Source organism: Schistocerca gregaria, chromosome 4 (assembly GCF_023897955.1).
Source record: "Schistocerca gregaria isolate iqSchGreg1 chromosome 4, iqSchGreg1.2, whole genome shotgun sequence".
Taxonomy (NCBI): domain Eukaryota; kingdom Metazoa; phylum Arthropoda; class Insecta; order Orthoptera; family Acrididae; genus Schistocerca; species Schistocerca gregaria.
In genome coordinates, this window is record NC_064923.1 from 783428586 (window position 1) to 783444473 (window position 15888).

Genomic DNA, 15888 nt, shown 5'->3' on the forward strand with positions numbered 1-15888 from the left:
TGGACAGCATGATCAGCTCACATACAGGATCCATCTAGCCAGACAATTGATCACTGGCTTCTCATCCCGAAAAAGGCGTGTACAACAACCTGTCTTTCTGGCAAAATAGGGTAAAGCATCTGAAGATTTTCGTCATGTGGCTGTAGGGGAGCATCAGCCCATTGTAGGAGAAACCTACAGGACGTGCCGTCATACTGTCAAATACCAATTTGCATAGACCCATGTTTCAGAAAATTTTGTGGCAAGTAATTGTGAACAATCGTTGTAACAAGAGAAGTAAATTTATGAAATAAATATGACATATATTGCGAAAGTTGTTTTTGTCATTTAACTCCAAGGAAGGGCAGTGGGAAGAATACTTCCCACCTTGTTGTGTGACCTCACTTTCACAGTTGGAGCAAATTTGATATTCTGTCTGATAAATATACCTATCTGTTAACTACTATCCGCGCTCCATTCATTAAAAAAAACTGATGAATAATTTTGCCCACGAAACGGTTAAATCACAAATTGTAGCAGCAAATACTCACCACAGTAGCTAAGGCGGCGCATATATCCAATTTGGTATGGGTACAAATAAGAGGGCCGTGAACAGGTTTTGTCAGTACGTGTGAGCAACGCTCGAGGAATGTCTGACAGCGTAGTGAGTGAGGGGCAGAGCCGCGCTCGTTGTCTCATCGGCGACCAGCGACCAGCGACCGGCAGTGTTGCAGACCGTAGCCCCTGGTGGTTGCAGGTGCTGGCGGGCAACCGCAACACGTACCTGGCGGTGCGGCAGCAGCTGGAGCTGCCGTTCGTGGCCAGCCGCGTGCGCTTCATGCCCTACTCCCAGCACACCAGGACCGTCTGCATGCGGGTCGAGCTCTACGGCTGTCCCTGGACGCGTGAGTACACCTCACTACTGTCTCTCTTTCCAATACACATTCCCTCTCTGAAACTTTGCTATTTTAATGTTGTCAAGCTGGCATGGTTGTAGCCTCTCCCCGATATTATTCAATCTGTTTAGTGAGCAAGCAGTAAGGGAAACAAAAGAAAAATTCGGAGTAGGTATTAAAATCCATGGAGAAGAAATAAAAACTTTGAGGTTCGCCGATGACATTGTAATTCTATCAGAGACAGCAAAGGACTTGGAAGAGCAGTTGAACGGAATGCGCAGTGTCTTGAAAGGAGGATCTAAGATGAACGTCAACAAATTCAAAACGAGGATAATGGAATGTAGTCGAATTAAGTCGGGTGATGCTGAGGGAATTGGGTTAGGAAATGAGGCATTTAAAGTAGTAAAGGAGTTTTGCTATTTGGGGAGCAAAATAACTGATGACGGTCGAAGTGTAGACTGGCAATGGCAAGGAAAGCTTTTCTGAGGAAGAGAAATTTGTTGATATCGAGTATAGATTTAAGTGTCAGGGAGTCGTTTCTGAAAGTAGTTGTATGGCGTGTAGCCAAGTATGGAAATGTAACGTGGACGATAAAGAGTTTGTACAAGAAGAGAATAGAAGCTTTCGAAATGTGGTGCTACAGAAGAACGCTGAAGATTAGATGGGTAGATCACATAACTAATGAGGAGGTATTGAATAGAGTTGGGGAGAAGAGGAGTTTGTGGCACAACTTGACAAGAAGAAGCGACCGGTTGGTAGGACATGTTCTGAGGCATCGAGGGATCACAAATTTAGCATTGGTGGGCAGCGTGGAGGGTAAAAATAGTAGATGGAGACCAAGAGATGAATACGCTAAGCAGATTCAGAAGGATGTAGGTTGCAGCAAGTACTGGTAGGTGAAGAAGCTTGCACAGGATAGAGTAGCATGGAGAGCTGCATCAAACCAGTCTCAGGACTGAAGACCACAACAACAAGCTAGGGTGGCTCAATAAGAAATGCCCTACATATTTTTTCTTAGAAAATATTTATTGTTAACAGTCAGAATTTGGTGACAATATCCATATACATGTGTCGTCCATGTCCTCCATGACGTTCCATGACCGTGCGCCAACGTTGTGAAAGTCCTTGTATTCCCTGCTGGTAAAACCTCTTGTCCTGTAGGCGTACCCATGTTTTCACTGCACGCTTGACACTCTCGTCATTTTCAAAGTGTGTTCCCCGTAGAGAATCTTAAAACGGCCCAAAGAGATGGAAATCCGAGGGTGTTAAGTCTGGACTGTAGGGTGTAGGGGGCAATGATGTCCAACCCAATTTGGCGATGTGTTCTCGGGTTCTCAGACTTGTTTGTGGGCCTGCATTATCGTGCTGGAGCAAGATTTCTGCTGAATTCTTGTCCGATAGAACGCGTCGGAAGCGGTTCTTGAGTTTATCAAGAGTCTTCACGTATGCCTCTGAATTGATGGTTGATCCTCTTGGCATCACATCCACGAGAATGACGCCATCACAATCACAGAAGACTGTCACCATGACTTTCCCGGCAGAGGAATTCAAAATGTTCAGATGTGTGTGAAATCTAATGGGACTCAACTGCTAAGGTCATCAGTCCCTAAGCTTACACACTATTTAACCTAAATTATCCTAAGGGAGGACTCGAACCTCCGCCGGGACCAGCCGCACAGTCCGTGACTGTAGCGCCTGAGACCGCTCGGCTAATCCCGCGCGGCAGAGGGATCCTTCTTTTGTTGTGAATGAGGATGATGCCACTCCAAGCAGTGCCTTTTTGTTTCCGGGGCAAAGTTGTGCACCCAGCGCTCGTCCCCCTTAACGATCCGTAACACAAAGGCCTTTCCGTCGTTCTCAAATCGCTCCAACAGTTCAGATGAAATGGCCTTTCTTGTGGTCCGCTGTGAGCATTCGTGGAACCCATCGTGAGGACCTCTTTGAATATCCGAGAGTCTCTATCGTTGCAGACGCACTTCCAATGCTGATCGACAACTATAGAGCCAATTGTTGAGTTGTGAAGCGCCGGTCGGCACAAATAATGGCGTCCGCATGATTCATCACGTCTCCTAGCAGTGGCTGTGACAGGACGTCCCGAGCGTGGCTGATCATGGAGCTCTGTTTGTGCATTTCCTGAGGCTGTCACTTTCTTTACTCATCGCCCAACTGTACTCCTATTGACTCCAGTACACTGCATACAGACGTTTATGGATGTTCACCACTGTTTCTTTTTCTGCGCACAAGAGTTCAGTAACAGCACGCAGCTTGTAACGTGAGTCGTAAATAGACGCCATTTTGAGGCTGTACTACGGCTCTCCATTCTGCCAGAACGATTCGAAACTTCTCGAACAGAACAAACATCAAATGCGAAGTACCAACAAGGACGTTTGTCTATACATGTTAATGGATTTTAAAAAACGTGGGGCATTACTTATTGAACGTCCCTCGTCCTTTATCAGGCACTCACCTACAGCCAATTCATAGGAAAAGTCTAGCTATCTTGAAGAAGTGGCCAAAGCTCGGGGAACGGATTAAAACAACATGATCCATCATAATAGCTTTGATTCAGAAACCCTTACGTATACACTTGTCTTTTTTTTGTGTTTTACGGATCGTTCACCACATCTCGTTTCCGACTGAAAACGAGCTTCAACTACCTGGCACTGTCAGTTCAGAGTATGTTAAATACACATGTTATAGTTCGTATTGTCTAGGTAGTTCCGCAACTTGATCTTTATCTCACACAGCGTTACTAAAAACGACCACCTGACATAATCCCGCAGGATAAAATCCAAATGTTTTGTTTTACCTGGACGTAGAGGCTAACAAATTAATACACATCCACCAATGCACTAGTCAGGCTAACGTGCGTTAAATTGCACGTGGAAACACGTACTGAAATACTGTTGTACGTGTATCATTCATTGGAGTGCTATTTGTATGTCACTCAAGTAACTAACATGTTTTGCACGAAACATTAGTGGTTCACCACATTTCTGTGCTGTCTGAGTTCCCAACACAGGAAACAAAAGAATTCTGATCAATATTTACTCTTATACTGATACAAATAATGCGGCTCATATACAGGGGATAGGCGGAATATTGTGAACAGTGGTAGTTATGGCATGGTTGTGTTTGACGGTCAACACCGCAGGTAAAACACGTGTCGCGCTGGACTGTGCGTGTTCAGTACGGTCCAGGCATCAGTGCAGGTTGTTTACGAGTAGCGCACACTCCATATTTCGATTCAGAAGCCGAGGTCAACGCGCAATGAAACACCTAACAGAGTTGTAAAGAGGGCAGATTGTGGGAGCCCGATTAGCTGGACAGCCAACAGAATGCTTCAAGAGCAACAGTTTCAACAGTCATGTCCGCGTACACAAAACATGGAAAGACATCAACGTGTAAACGTAATAGTGGGCGCAAATTAAAGCTAAATGACATAGATCGTCGTATCCTAACACGAATTCTGTCAAGAGCACAAAACTACGGCGGCTAAAGTGACTGCAGAGCTCAATAGCTATCTTCGAGACCCCGTATCTATCGACACTGTCCACTGAGAACTCCGTAAAACGAACATTCATGGACGAGCTGCTATACCGAAAACATTAGTGACGACAACCAACGCAAAGAAGTGGGAAACATGGTGTCAGGAGTATAAATCTTGGACGGCTGATCAGTGAAAACACGTCGTATAATCCGACGAGTCAACGTTTTGGTTATTTCCAACATCGGGCCGGGTTTACTTCTGGAGAACACGAAAAGAAGCCTACAATCCTGATTGCTTGATTCCAACGGTTAAGCATGGAGGTGGAAGTGTGATGATGTGGGCAGCCACATCATTGTATTCTGCTGGTCTCATCATTACTCTCAAAGGCCGTGTTACCGGCAACGACTACTGGAACATTTTAGGTGATCAGGTGCACCCCGTGATTCAATTGTTGTTCCCCAAAACGATACCATATTTCAGGACGATAATGCACCCATTAAAACAACCATGTCAATACAATCGTGGTATGAGGAGCAGGCAACTGAACTGCAGCGTCTTCCTTGGTCAGCACAACCGCCGGATTTGAATATTATTGAACCCTTGCAGGCGGTGTTGGAGTGCAGACTCCGGAGCAGATTCCCGCCTCCCTCATCACTACAGGAGTTAGAAGAAGTTCCGACCGAAGAGTGGTATAACATTCCACTGGAGACGATACAATCATTATATGCCAGTTTTGTAAGCAGAATCGCAAATGGGGGGGGGGGGGGGGACTCCTAATTAATAAACCATTTCCAAGTAAGTACAGGTGTTCACATCATTTTGCCTATCCCCTGTGTATAAATGGACACACGGTATACACAGTCCTATTGCAAGCATTACATGACAGCGGTATAAAGCTGTTCAGTGATTCATTTTTGTCGTATTGAAGTGTGAGAAGGAACTAGACTACAACATTTTTAAAGTCGTGCATCAATAAATTATTGTATAAAATGCGAATCTCGTCGTCTGGCGCAGTTTCCTCGATATTGTAGAAGCAATAATATGGCCACAGTTCCCAAAATAAATCACACATGTGTACGGAATATGATTATAAATGGAGAGTGGATATATCTGACGTGTTCTGCTTACGTCTGCCTGAGCTTTATGGCTCCTTCAGAATGACTTGAGGTACAAGTATAAATAAGGAGGTGGAAGGTACTGCACGACCACGCCTCGTGGCAAAACCCTGGAGATCGGAGGCTTGGCCGCTCTTTGGAGCAGGTGAGTAGAGCGCTGCTGCAGGCACAAGTATTTCGCAGCACTCAGTTCAGCTCAGCCCCGCAACCGACGACACCCGTGTGCCGCCGTGTCAACACGACGGCATTATCACTTACTACTGCAGGCGGCACGGATTCCTCGACGCTGTAACCGTTATCAATGAAAACATGTCGCCTCCTCGGATGAACCACGTTTCTTGTCACGCCACGTCGTTTGCCGCGTCCGCATGCTCCGTCAGTCAGACGGAGGACTTCTCGAAACATGTGTGGCGACAGGGGCGCGTGTGAGGGCAGTATTACGCTACGGAGGACGTTAACGCCGGCTTCTACGGGTCCTGTGGCAGTACGAGAAGGCTCCAAGGTAGCTGGGAGCCACGCGAATGCTTTTGTATCATCATTCCTGACGTCTTCCAAGACGCCGCCGTCTTCGAGCGGGATGCCTCCCCAAGGCCAGAATCGTGTTCCAATGATCTGAGGAGCATCAGATAGGTCGCGTCTGGGACCTACTGAGCCACGATTCGGCACCCACTGACTGCCGTCCCGTTATGAACTGGAACTGTATGCTCCAGAGTAGCCCTCTGGTGCCAAATGGCTCCGAATAACTATTAAAGACTTGACGGAGCCATTCAACACAAAATCTTCATTTCGTTCCAGAGAAGGACGCGACCCGTTGTTAAGCAAGTGCTTAATTCCTTGGCTCATCAGCGTAGACACCATTCTGCACATTTACAACGGACTGTTTATCCTGTCTGGAAAAATAACGAACTATTTTTGCCTTTAATTTACGTCTGTGGTCACAAACTTTTTGTTAACAGATTACCGGTTTCGGTCTTTAATGACCATCATCAGATCTGTTTCGTAAAAACAAAGTCCTCATGTACTTCAGCCATAGTGGCGTCGACAAATGTTAAATGCGGAATCTGTACCAACATCGTCAAATACACTGGTGCTGATTCCGCATTTAACATTTGACGACGCCACTATGGCTGAAGTACATGAGGACTTTGTTTTTACGAAACAGGTCTGATGATGGTCATTAAAGACCGAAATCGGTAATCTGTTAACAAAACGTTTGTGACCATAGACGTAAATTAAAGGAAACTTATTACATATACGGGTCACTGTTTTTTCGCGACGATGTCGCAGCTTGTGGAACTGTTTTTTTCTCGTAGAATATCATCATTTAATTCTGTTCGGCTCAAAACGAGAAACGCTAACTGGAAACAAATAGCCTGCATCCTGCTGTCTTGCTTTAGAGTTTAGCCCATGCATATACTCTCACTACATCTGTAGATTTTGAAGTGTAAGGAGCACAGAAATGAAAACCGAGCACGCGCCACAACGGGACCGTAGAATGGTTCCACTCGACACTAATCTCCGGACGCCTTAAGACATTTATCGCAAAAGGAGACGAAACGATGAATTCCTGTTTCTCAGCACGTGGCCGGCTGCTGACAGATGTTCAACCGCACCCACTATTGCAATGAAAATGACGTCCAATCCTGTTTTTTTTCAGGTCGTCAAAGATTTGAAAATCATTCAGTGAGAGATATGGCCTCTACAGAGGATGTCGCAGTGTTTGTGAACGAAATCGCTGAACCATAACCTTCGTTCGATTCACAGTGTGAAGGCGGACATTCTCGTGCAACTTACCGGGACTTGTGTAAATAGCTTAGAATTTTCGAGAATGAGACTTTCACTCTGCAGCGGAGCGTGTGCTAATATGAAACTTCCTGGCAGATTAAAACTGTGTGCTGGACAGAGACTCGAAAGCAGGACCGTTGCCTTTCACGGGCAAGTGCTCTACCAACTGAGGAAGTTTCATATCAGCGCACACTCCGCTGCAGAGTGAAAATCTCATTCTGGAAACATCCCCCAGGCTGTGACTAAGCCATATCTCCGCAATATCATTTCTTTCAGGAGTGCTAGTTCTGCAACGTTCGCAGGAGAGCTTCTGTAAAGTTTGGAAGGTAGGAGACGAGGTACTGCCGGAAGTAAAGCTGTGAAGACGGGGCTTGAGTCGTGCTTGGGTAGCTCAGTTGGTAGAGTACGTGCCCGCGAAAGGCACAGGTCCCGAGTTCGAGTCTCGGTCCGTCATACAGTTTTAATCTGCCAGGAAGTTTCAGCTTCGAACTTCTTTGGCGGGAGAGACGTGAGATGTTTCGACTGTTGGTTTTACCCGTTTGCCCTTGGACTCGAAGTGGTGGCGCCTCATAGGTCATTATGGCTTTGTTCTTCACCTACAGGAAGACGCTGCAGAAACTACGACGCACCAAACGCGCAGGTATGCTGCCGGACGAAGGCTACATTTCAGCAACATCCTCCGTGCAGTCCGGGACTTCCAGCGTGTGATTTTGGTATCATTGGCGACCTCAAGAAGGGCATGCGTAGATGGGAGTTTCGGTCGGACGGAGAAGTGTAAAAGTGGGTAGGGTTTTGGATGCATCAGCGGCCGACTGCGTTGTACGAAACGGGAACTGATCGTCACGTCTACCTGTCATACTAACGTATTGACGCGTGTGGTGATTACCTTTGCGTGCACCCATTTCGTGGTTGCGTTGTAGTGGTGTTCGGGTTTTGATTTGAGTGCCGCTCTTACCTTAGCACATATACTTAACAGCGCTTTATTGGCACGAGACAATTGTCACTGATGATATAAATATGTCATGTATTTTAAATTTTTATATCATTTTCCCGTGCGATTAGAGCCTGATTTTGTCTTTGCCAATATATCTCTTATTGTTGTGACCTGTTGATAAGTGTGGTGGCAGGTGTAAAATACAGGTAGCGAAAGGCTATTTACAAATTGGACAGAAACCAAATGGCCGTTATAAGAGTCGAGGGAGACGAAAGGGGAGCAGTGATTGAGAAGGGAGTGAGACATTGCTGTAGCTCATTCCCGATGTTATTCAATTTGTAAATTGAGGAAGCAGAAAAGCAAAAAAATGACAGATTTGGAGTAGTAATTAAAATCGATGGAGGAGAAATAAAACCTTTGAGGTTTTCCGACGACATTGTAATTCTGTCAGAGACAGGAAAGGACATGGAAGAGCTGCTGAATGGAATGGAGAGTGTCTTGAAAGGAGGATGTAAGATGAACATAAACAACAGCAAAACGAGGATAATGCATTGTAGCCGAATTAAATCAGGTGATGCTGAGGGAATTAGATTAAGAAATGAGACACTTAAAGTAGTAGATGAGTTCTGCTATTTGGGGAGCAAAATAACTGATGATGGTCGAAGTAGAGAAGATGTAAAATGTAAACTGGCGATGTCAAAGAAAGCGTTTCTGAAGAAGAGAAATTTGTTAACATCGAATATAGATTTAAGTGTCAGGAAGTCATAGGATTGGGGAGAAGAGATGTTTGTGGCACAACTTGACTAGAAGAAGGGATCGGTTGGTAGGACATGTTCTGAGGCATCAAGGGATTACCAATTTAGTATTGGAGGGCAGCGTGGAGGGTAAAACTCGTAGAGGGAGACCAAGAGATGAATACACTAAGCACATTGAGAAGGATTTAGGTTGCAGTAGGTACTGGGAGATGAAGAAGCTATCACAGGGTAGAGTAGCATGGAGAGCTGCATCAGACCAGTCTCAGGACTGAAGATCACAACAACAACAACGTAGGTTGCAGTAGGTACTGGGAGATGAAGAGTCTTGCACAGGGTACAGTAGCATCAAGAGCTGCATCATACTAGCCTCTGGAGGGAATACCAGAACATCAACAACGCGATAATATAAACTTGATTTTACACGGAAACATAAGAAATTGCACCACACTAATTGGTTACAACATGCTTTTTCTATGTGATTTTGGCGCGCTACTTATTGGAAATGAAGTAATGAAGTGATGAGCTTAGCTTAGTTGATGAAATGCCTCTAGCTGTGTGTAGGCACCATTCGGCTAGTACGCCATCCTCCCTGTAGAACCAAGTCAGGTTCATTATAGTAGTACTGGTGGAAAGTTTTGGGACTGTGTTTTGCACTGTGACGCAGTCACGCCCCCAGTAGAAGATAAGCCAAAGTGACCTCGTCTCAGCAAGCCTCCCTGAGTCGGCCATTACGGTAGAGCGGTGTCCAGAGTGAGCTAACGGCGCGCCGTCCTCCGGCAGAGAGCGTGCTGAGCTACTCGGCGCCGCGCGGCGACCGCTGGTCCCCGGAGCTGCGGCTCGAGGACGTCAGCTACGACGGCGTGGTGGACGGCCGCGGAGTCACCGCCGCCGGCCTGGGGCAGCTCGTCGACGGCCGGCTCGCCAGCGACGGCGGGGGCGGCGCGCAGCCGTGGCGGCCCGGTGAGTCAAGTGCAACTGCCTGCGTTTCGTCCCCATCTGCGGACGACACCCTGCCTCGCTAGCCCAGGGTATGAGTCGGACTTCAAATAAGCTACGATCCCTCTTGAAAATTTCACCGCAGGTGGGGACGAAACGTGGGTTTTATACTGAAATCCCTTCGACCAAGTTATAATAGCGCGGTATATTTTATGCCGCGCGGGGTAGCCGCGGGGTCTCAGACGCCTCGTCACGGTTCGCGCGGCTCTCCCCGTCGGAGGTTCGAGTCCTCCCTCGGGCATGGGTGTGTGTGTTGTTGTTAGCGTAAGTTAGTTTAAGGAGATTTCGAACTCCCTGTCCCGACAGTGTTAAATATTGTCACTTGGCTTCCCTGTCTTTCAGGAACCACTGAAGCCATTCACATGAAACTGTTACAGGACATTAATCCGAATGTTCTGAAAAATTTTCTTTCAAAAATTCAGTCTTGATCACACCACGTAGGCTTCGAGAACATAGGTGACAGGTTTCGGTCATATCACATGACCATCATCAGACCCATGGCAACCTTCAGAGACGGTAGGTGGAGCACTCTTCTCAGGTGCTATGATGTCAACTGACCATCTTCGAAAGTTGCCATGGGTCTGATGATGGTCACGTGATATGACCGAAACCTGTCACCTATGTTCTTGAAGCATACGTGGTGTGATCAAGTCTGAATTTTCGAAAGAATTTATTTTAAAGTTTTTGATGAGTGTTCCAAAAATGTTTATTAAAATTTTTCGAATGTTCTGAATCTACTGAACTTCAATAATTGCATTTCAGCCACTACTTTCGGAAATACTATTGTTTAATTACATGGTTAAAATTTTGTGTACTTTTTTGTACTCTGTGGTAAACAATTTTAATTATATATAACATTATGTTCTTCTTTTAGTCCAGTAGACTCGTGATATGTATGTTATTACTCCCTGAAAACTTAAATACTCTAATCGAAGTGGTTTATGAGAGTTAGGAAAAAAATGTAACATCAAACGTAAATTATCACGGACGCCTACTAAAGTTTCAAAAGACTGTAACTCACTTAATATATGCTTAATTTTTTTATTTTTACTCACTCAGAAGAACCCTGCACCATACTGTATATCATCCTCTACATCTTTTCCAAGTTTTTTCTTCTTTTCTTCTTTCTAGACTTCTCATTGGCCAACTGTGCTGCATACTCTGCTTTATCAATGCGAAACTTGTCCACCCGTTCAAGTTATCTGATGCAGTTTGCTCCAGTATTGATTCCCATATGCTGTAGCATTTTCGTGGCGGAGCGGTTCTAGGCGCTACAGTCTGGAACCGCGCAACAGCTACGGTCGCAGGTTCGAATTCTGCCTCGGGCATGGATGTATGTGATGTCCTTATGTTGGTTAGGTTTAAGTAGTTCTAAGTTCTAGGGGACTGATGACTTCAGAAGTTAAGTCCCGTAGTGCTCAGAGCCATTTTTTTTTTGTAGCATTTTCACCCTACCAATGTTGGCATCATTAAAAGTAATAACAGCATCACTCACCCCTATTTTAGTGTCTTCATTCCAACAAAAAATGTTTTTTGGTAATTGACTGCATATAACATTATTGAACGACTTAGGGGTTTTGAGTCTGACCATGCACACACTTCACTTCAAAGACTCATTGAGATGTTTAGTCTGACCATGCAGACACTTTTTCAGTAATTCAGGATTTCCCAGGTCTCTGTAAATAGGTTTTATGATATCCATGACTGCTGCTGGGATGGAATGTTTATGGCTCTATGAACTGTTTGAGTACTGGCCATTGCGGTAATTTTACCAAGAATCAAATCCAGGAGGACAAAGGTGGTGTAATGGGTTTTCATCAGTTGACAGTCTGTGGAAGAAGTAGCCCATAGTGCCTGCTTCATTTTCAACAAATCCTCAGTATTATTTCTGATGACCATCCCATAATACTGCTGTAGTTCATCAATCATCTTATCTGTCAGCCTGTTTCTTATGGTTTTACCATCAGAAAGTTTCTTCTCTTTCAAACTTTGTTGCAACTTCCTCAATCTGGTGCCCATCCTCTTCTGAACATGACCAACACATTCCAGTTTTGTGATAATCTCCTCACCATAAGGCTGAGCGGCTAGTATACTATGATATGCTTTTGAGTCTCCATCACCTAAGAACTTGGTGTAACACACTCCCCTTTCGTTCACAGATCGACTAAAAATTTCGGTAGCTGCAGAGGCCTCCATACCACCTTTTGTTCCTTCATAATTTCTGTCACAGATATGACTTTCTTCATTCCCTGATTTACACTTATAAAAAGGTTTGGTTAAAATCTCGAAATTTATTATCTTTCCAGTATCCACACTGGTTACCATATCAACAGAATTCTTAGATCTATAATAGAGCTTCTGCCACGTGTCGTCAAAAGCTACTGGTATGTCAGTCATACCATCATTTATTTCAACAGCTTCGTTTGCAGCACCCTTCATTGGCTCGCATGCAACAGATTCCACAGTAGCTCCAATAAATCCTGCATACTTGTCCATTTTATAAGGTGGGCGTGGCATATTCATCAGGGGACACATTGGTTCTGCTGCAGTGTGTCCTTTGCCAATAGCTCTCAATCCATAAAACCACGTAACATTTACTTCAAAATAATTATCTTTACACTTATCAGAATTCCAAAATGAATGAGTTTATTTACAACTGACATAATTAGTGATAAGTTTCGTTTCTAGTCCATTTGATACCTCACCGTCTTCATGTAAAATAACTGGTCCTCCACATATTTTACAACACACACATTCACCTTTCACCCTTGTTAGGATGTATAAATCTATCAGAATATAACGTAACTTACCATTTACATCACTGTCATTTTGAGAAAACTGTCTATCACAAAGTTTTATTTTAGTCTTCGAAGTACAAATGGGTGTTTCTGTAGATACCGACGAGTTTGCCCGTATTTCATTGTCTGTAACTTCACACGCCACATGTTGAATACAATGTTTCCCTTTATTCGATGATCTATTACCATGAAACCCACGTTTCTCAAAAACTCTTCGTTTTTGAGAGATTTACCAACCTATCCCTTTTTCTCGGAAAAGTTATCACTTCGACGTACAACGCATGTTTATATTATGAAAGGATAGGATACTGTTTTTGACAGTGCTATCAATACAAACACGTAATTTAACCTTTATAACACAGACATCCACAGCTTTTTATATAAAAAGTTGCCGACTTCATTAGATCTTGAAGTAATGCATGTAAAAATTTTAGCAAATTCAAACTATGTAGATTATACTTTAAAAAATAAAATAAAATACTTTCCATGGGAATTTATAAGTGATGTATATATCATTTTATTCGGAAAATTGCAAATTTTATAATGAGATAAAAATCCGAAAATGTGAAAATAATTTTTATCCATTCTAACTCCCCTGAAGTTAGATTAAGTAGTGTGTAAGTGTGGGGACTGATGACCCAAGCAGTTTGGTCCTATAGGAACTTGCCACCACCACCAATGTTTTATTAATTTTGTTCTCCTCACTGTACACAACATTAAAGAAAAAAACCGTCAGTCTGACCACGTGATATTTCACGCCTTCTCGATGAAACTCACTATTACCAAGTTGCCTCATTCGCAGCATAGTCGCCACTTTCCTTCATACAATGTTCAGACAACTTTCGTTGGTACTATAACCGAACTGTTTATAAATTCTCGCTTTATAAAAAGAGCTAATATTACTTCTGCTCTACCTTTCTGGTGGCACGAAGCTAATTAGGAATTTCAAACTTAAGAATATACTTAAAAATAAACATTATATTCGAAACAAATGAATAAGGCAGCAGATTCTCCCTTAACTGTAATTAATGTGAGGATTACATACTTGTCTCATGTAACTGCCATCCAATTTGAAGGACGTTTTAAATAATAAAGCATTAACTCTGAAATTATTTTTGAAATCACGTAGGGGTCATGTAATGAGGCCCTGTAACTACTTCGATTTCAGCAGTTGCACACTTTTACAGCTATAGACTATACTGACGCATTTTCCTAAATCGATTCCATTCTTTGCAAAACCACAAATGAGGGAGGTTTCACAATGGTCACAATTAATTTTAGAATGCAGGGTGTTTCAAAAAGATTTTTAAAACTTTGAAAATTCATATAAATTAATTCATAGTACTTACAGTGTTTGTAGTGTCAATTTGTAGGGAAATACATCAAGTTTTGTCTCGCGTAGTTCGCTAGTGCCGAATAACACCATAAGGAGCGCTAGCGGCAATCGCGTTAAAGATGGCTGCCTTCACTGCATCCGGGCGTACTATCTGTGCGTTTCCGTTTGAAAAATCGAAGTCGGCGACAATAGTTCAGCGTAATCTCCGTAACAAGTGTGCTATATATCCACCTAGTAGGCCTACAGTTTATGAGTGGCCTAAATGTTTTGTAGGAACAGGGCGATCGATAAGACATGGAAAACCATGAGGTCGTCAAAGCACGTCTACCGACGTCGTTGAGTGAGTGAGACAGCGTTTTGTCAGCAGCCCTACGAAATCGACCTGGCGTGCATCTCGCGGACTGCAAATCCCACATACGACTGTTTGGAGTATGTTGAGAAACCGTTTGCATCTGAAACCGTACAGATGGACGATCGTACAAACAATAAAAGACAGTCATAAAATTGCTCGCAAGAACTTCTGTGCGGATATTTTAAATCGATTACGTGAGGATGAACATATCTTTTCTGACGAGTCCACTTTTCACTTAAATGACAATGTTAGCACACGTAATTGTAGGATTTGGGCAGTAAAAATCGACATTAAACATTGATACACGTTCTTGATTGCCCTAAAATGAACGATTTTTGTGCATTGAGCAAGAACAAAGCGTACCGCCCCGTTTTTTCGTGAGAGAACCATCAACGGGATAGTGTACCTGGATATGTTACAACAATTTTGGGTACCACAGATCGATAAGGATGTCCAAGAACGAAATGTTTACTTCCTGGCTGAGGTCCGGAATTTTCTGAGTGACCGCTTTCCAGATGAATGGATTGGCCGCGATGCGCCGATAGCGTGACATCCACCTTCCCCAGACCCGATACGACTCGGTTTTTTTGTGGCGATTCATCAAAGACATCGTGTTTCTTCCTCCTGTGCTGGCTTCTTTACATGAATTTAGAGCCAAGAAATTATGTCGCCACTGAGCAAGCTACACCTGCAATGCTGATGCGAGTTTGGGAAGAAATTGGCTTCCGATGGGATGTGGGCAGGATAACCAACGGAAGCCACTTGCATCATCTTTAGTTTAAGGTAAAAAAAAAAAAAAACCAACTTGATGTGTTTCCCAACAAAATAACACTAAAGCCAGCTCTGTATCTTCTTTCAATAAATTTATATAATATATGTAAAATTCTTTTTGAAACACTCTGTATTCTTTAGTGACCAGCGAGTCATGTCAGTAACCAGAAGGATTCATATTCCGCTCGCACCACTGCTCTGTATCATTACGTAGTGTCTGGCCACCACCAGAGGTAAATAAACTCAATACTGTTTCGTAGTGTCCGGTACTGATTTCGTCGCTCACCGTGTGGACTTCTACCGAACTGTCAACAGCGTGCAGTATGCAAGGGTCTACAAGACGAGCAACGACGCTTGCGCAAGACACTTAGGGAAGTTGTCGGAACATCGTGTAAAATGAAAGTGACAAATCTGGTGGAAATACAGGAACTTGTAATTATTTCTGTCAACCAGTTTCATGCTGTCCTCCATCTCCCCCCCCCCCCCCCCCCCCTAATGTAATGTGTCGATTTTTTCATCTCCACGTAACTATTTTACCCATGGGCGACTGCACCCTATTTCATACATCCTAGTCCTCCTGACTCCTTATCTCTTTTCTCCATTGCTCTTTCTACCATAAGGTTAATTACACTCCCGGAAATTGAAATAAGAACACTGTGAATTCATTGTCCCAGGAAGGGG

The 15888-nt window shown here is 43.8% G+C and overlaps 1 protein-coding gene across 1 annotated transcript in view; it reads left to right on the plus strand.

Moving 5' to 3' along the window:
- Nucleotides 1-15888, plus strand: part of LOC126267934 (epithelial discoidin domain-containing receptor 1-like) — a 439627-nt gene that overhangs the window by 268862 nt on the left and 154877 nt on the right. Inside the window, exons 5-6 of the mRNA XM_049973245.1 lie at nucleotides 737-884; nucleotides 9735-9914. Of these exons, the coding sequence (XP_049829202.1) occupies nucleotides 737-884; nucleotides 9735-9914 (328 nt within the window). The remainder of the gene's footprint in view (nucleotides 1-736; nucleotides 885-9734; nucleotides 9915-15888) is intronic.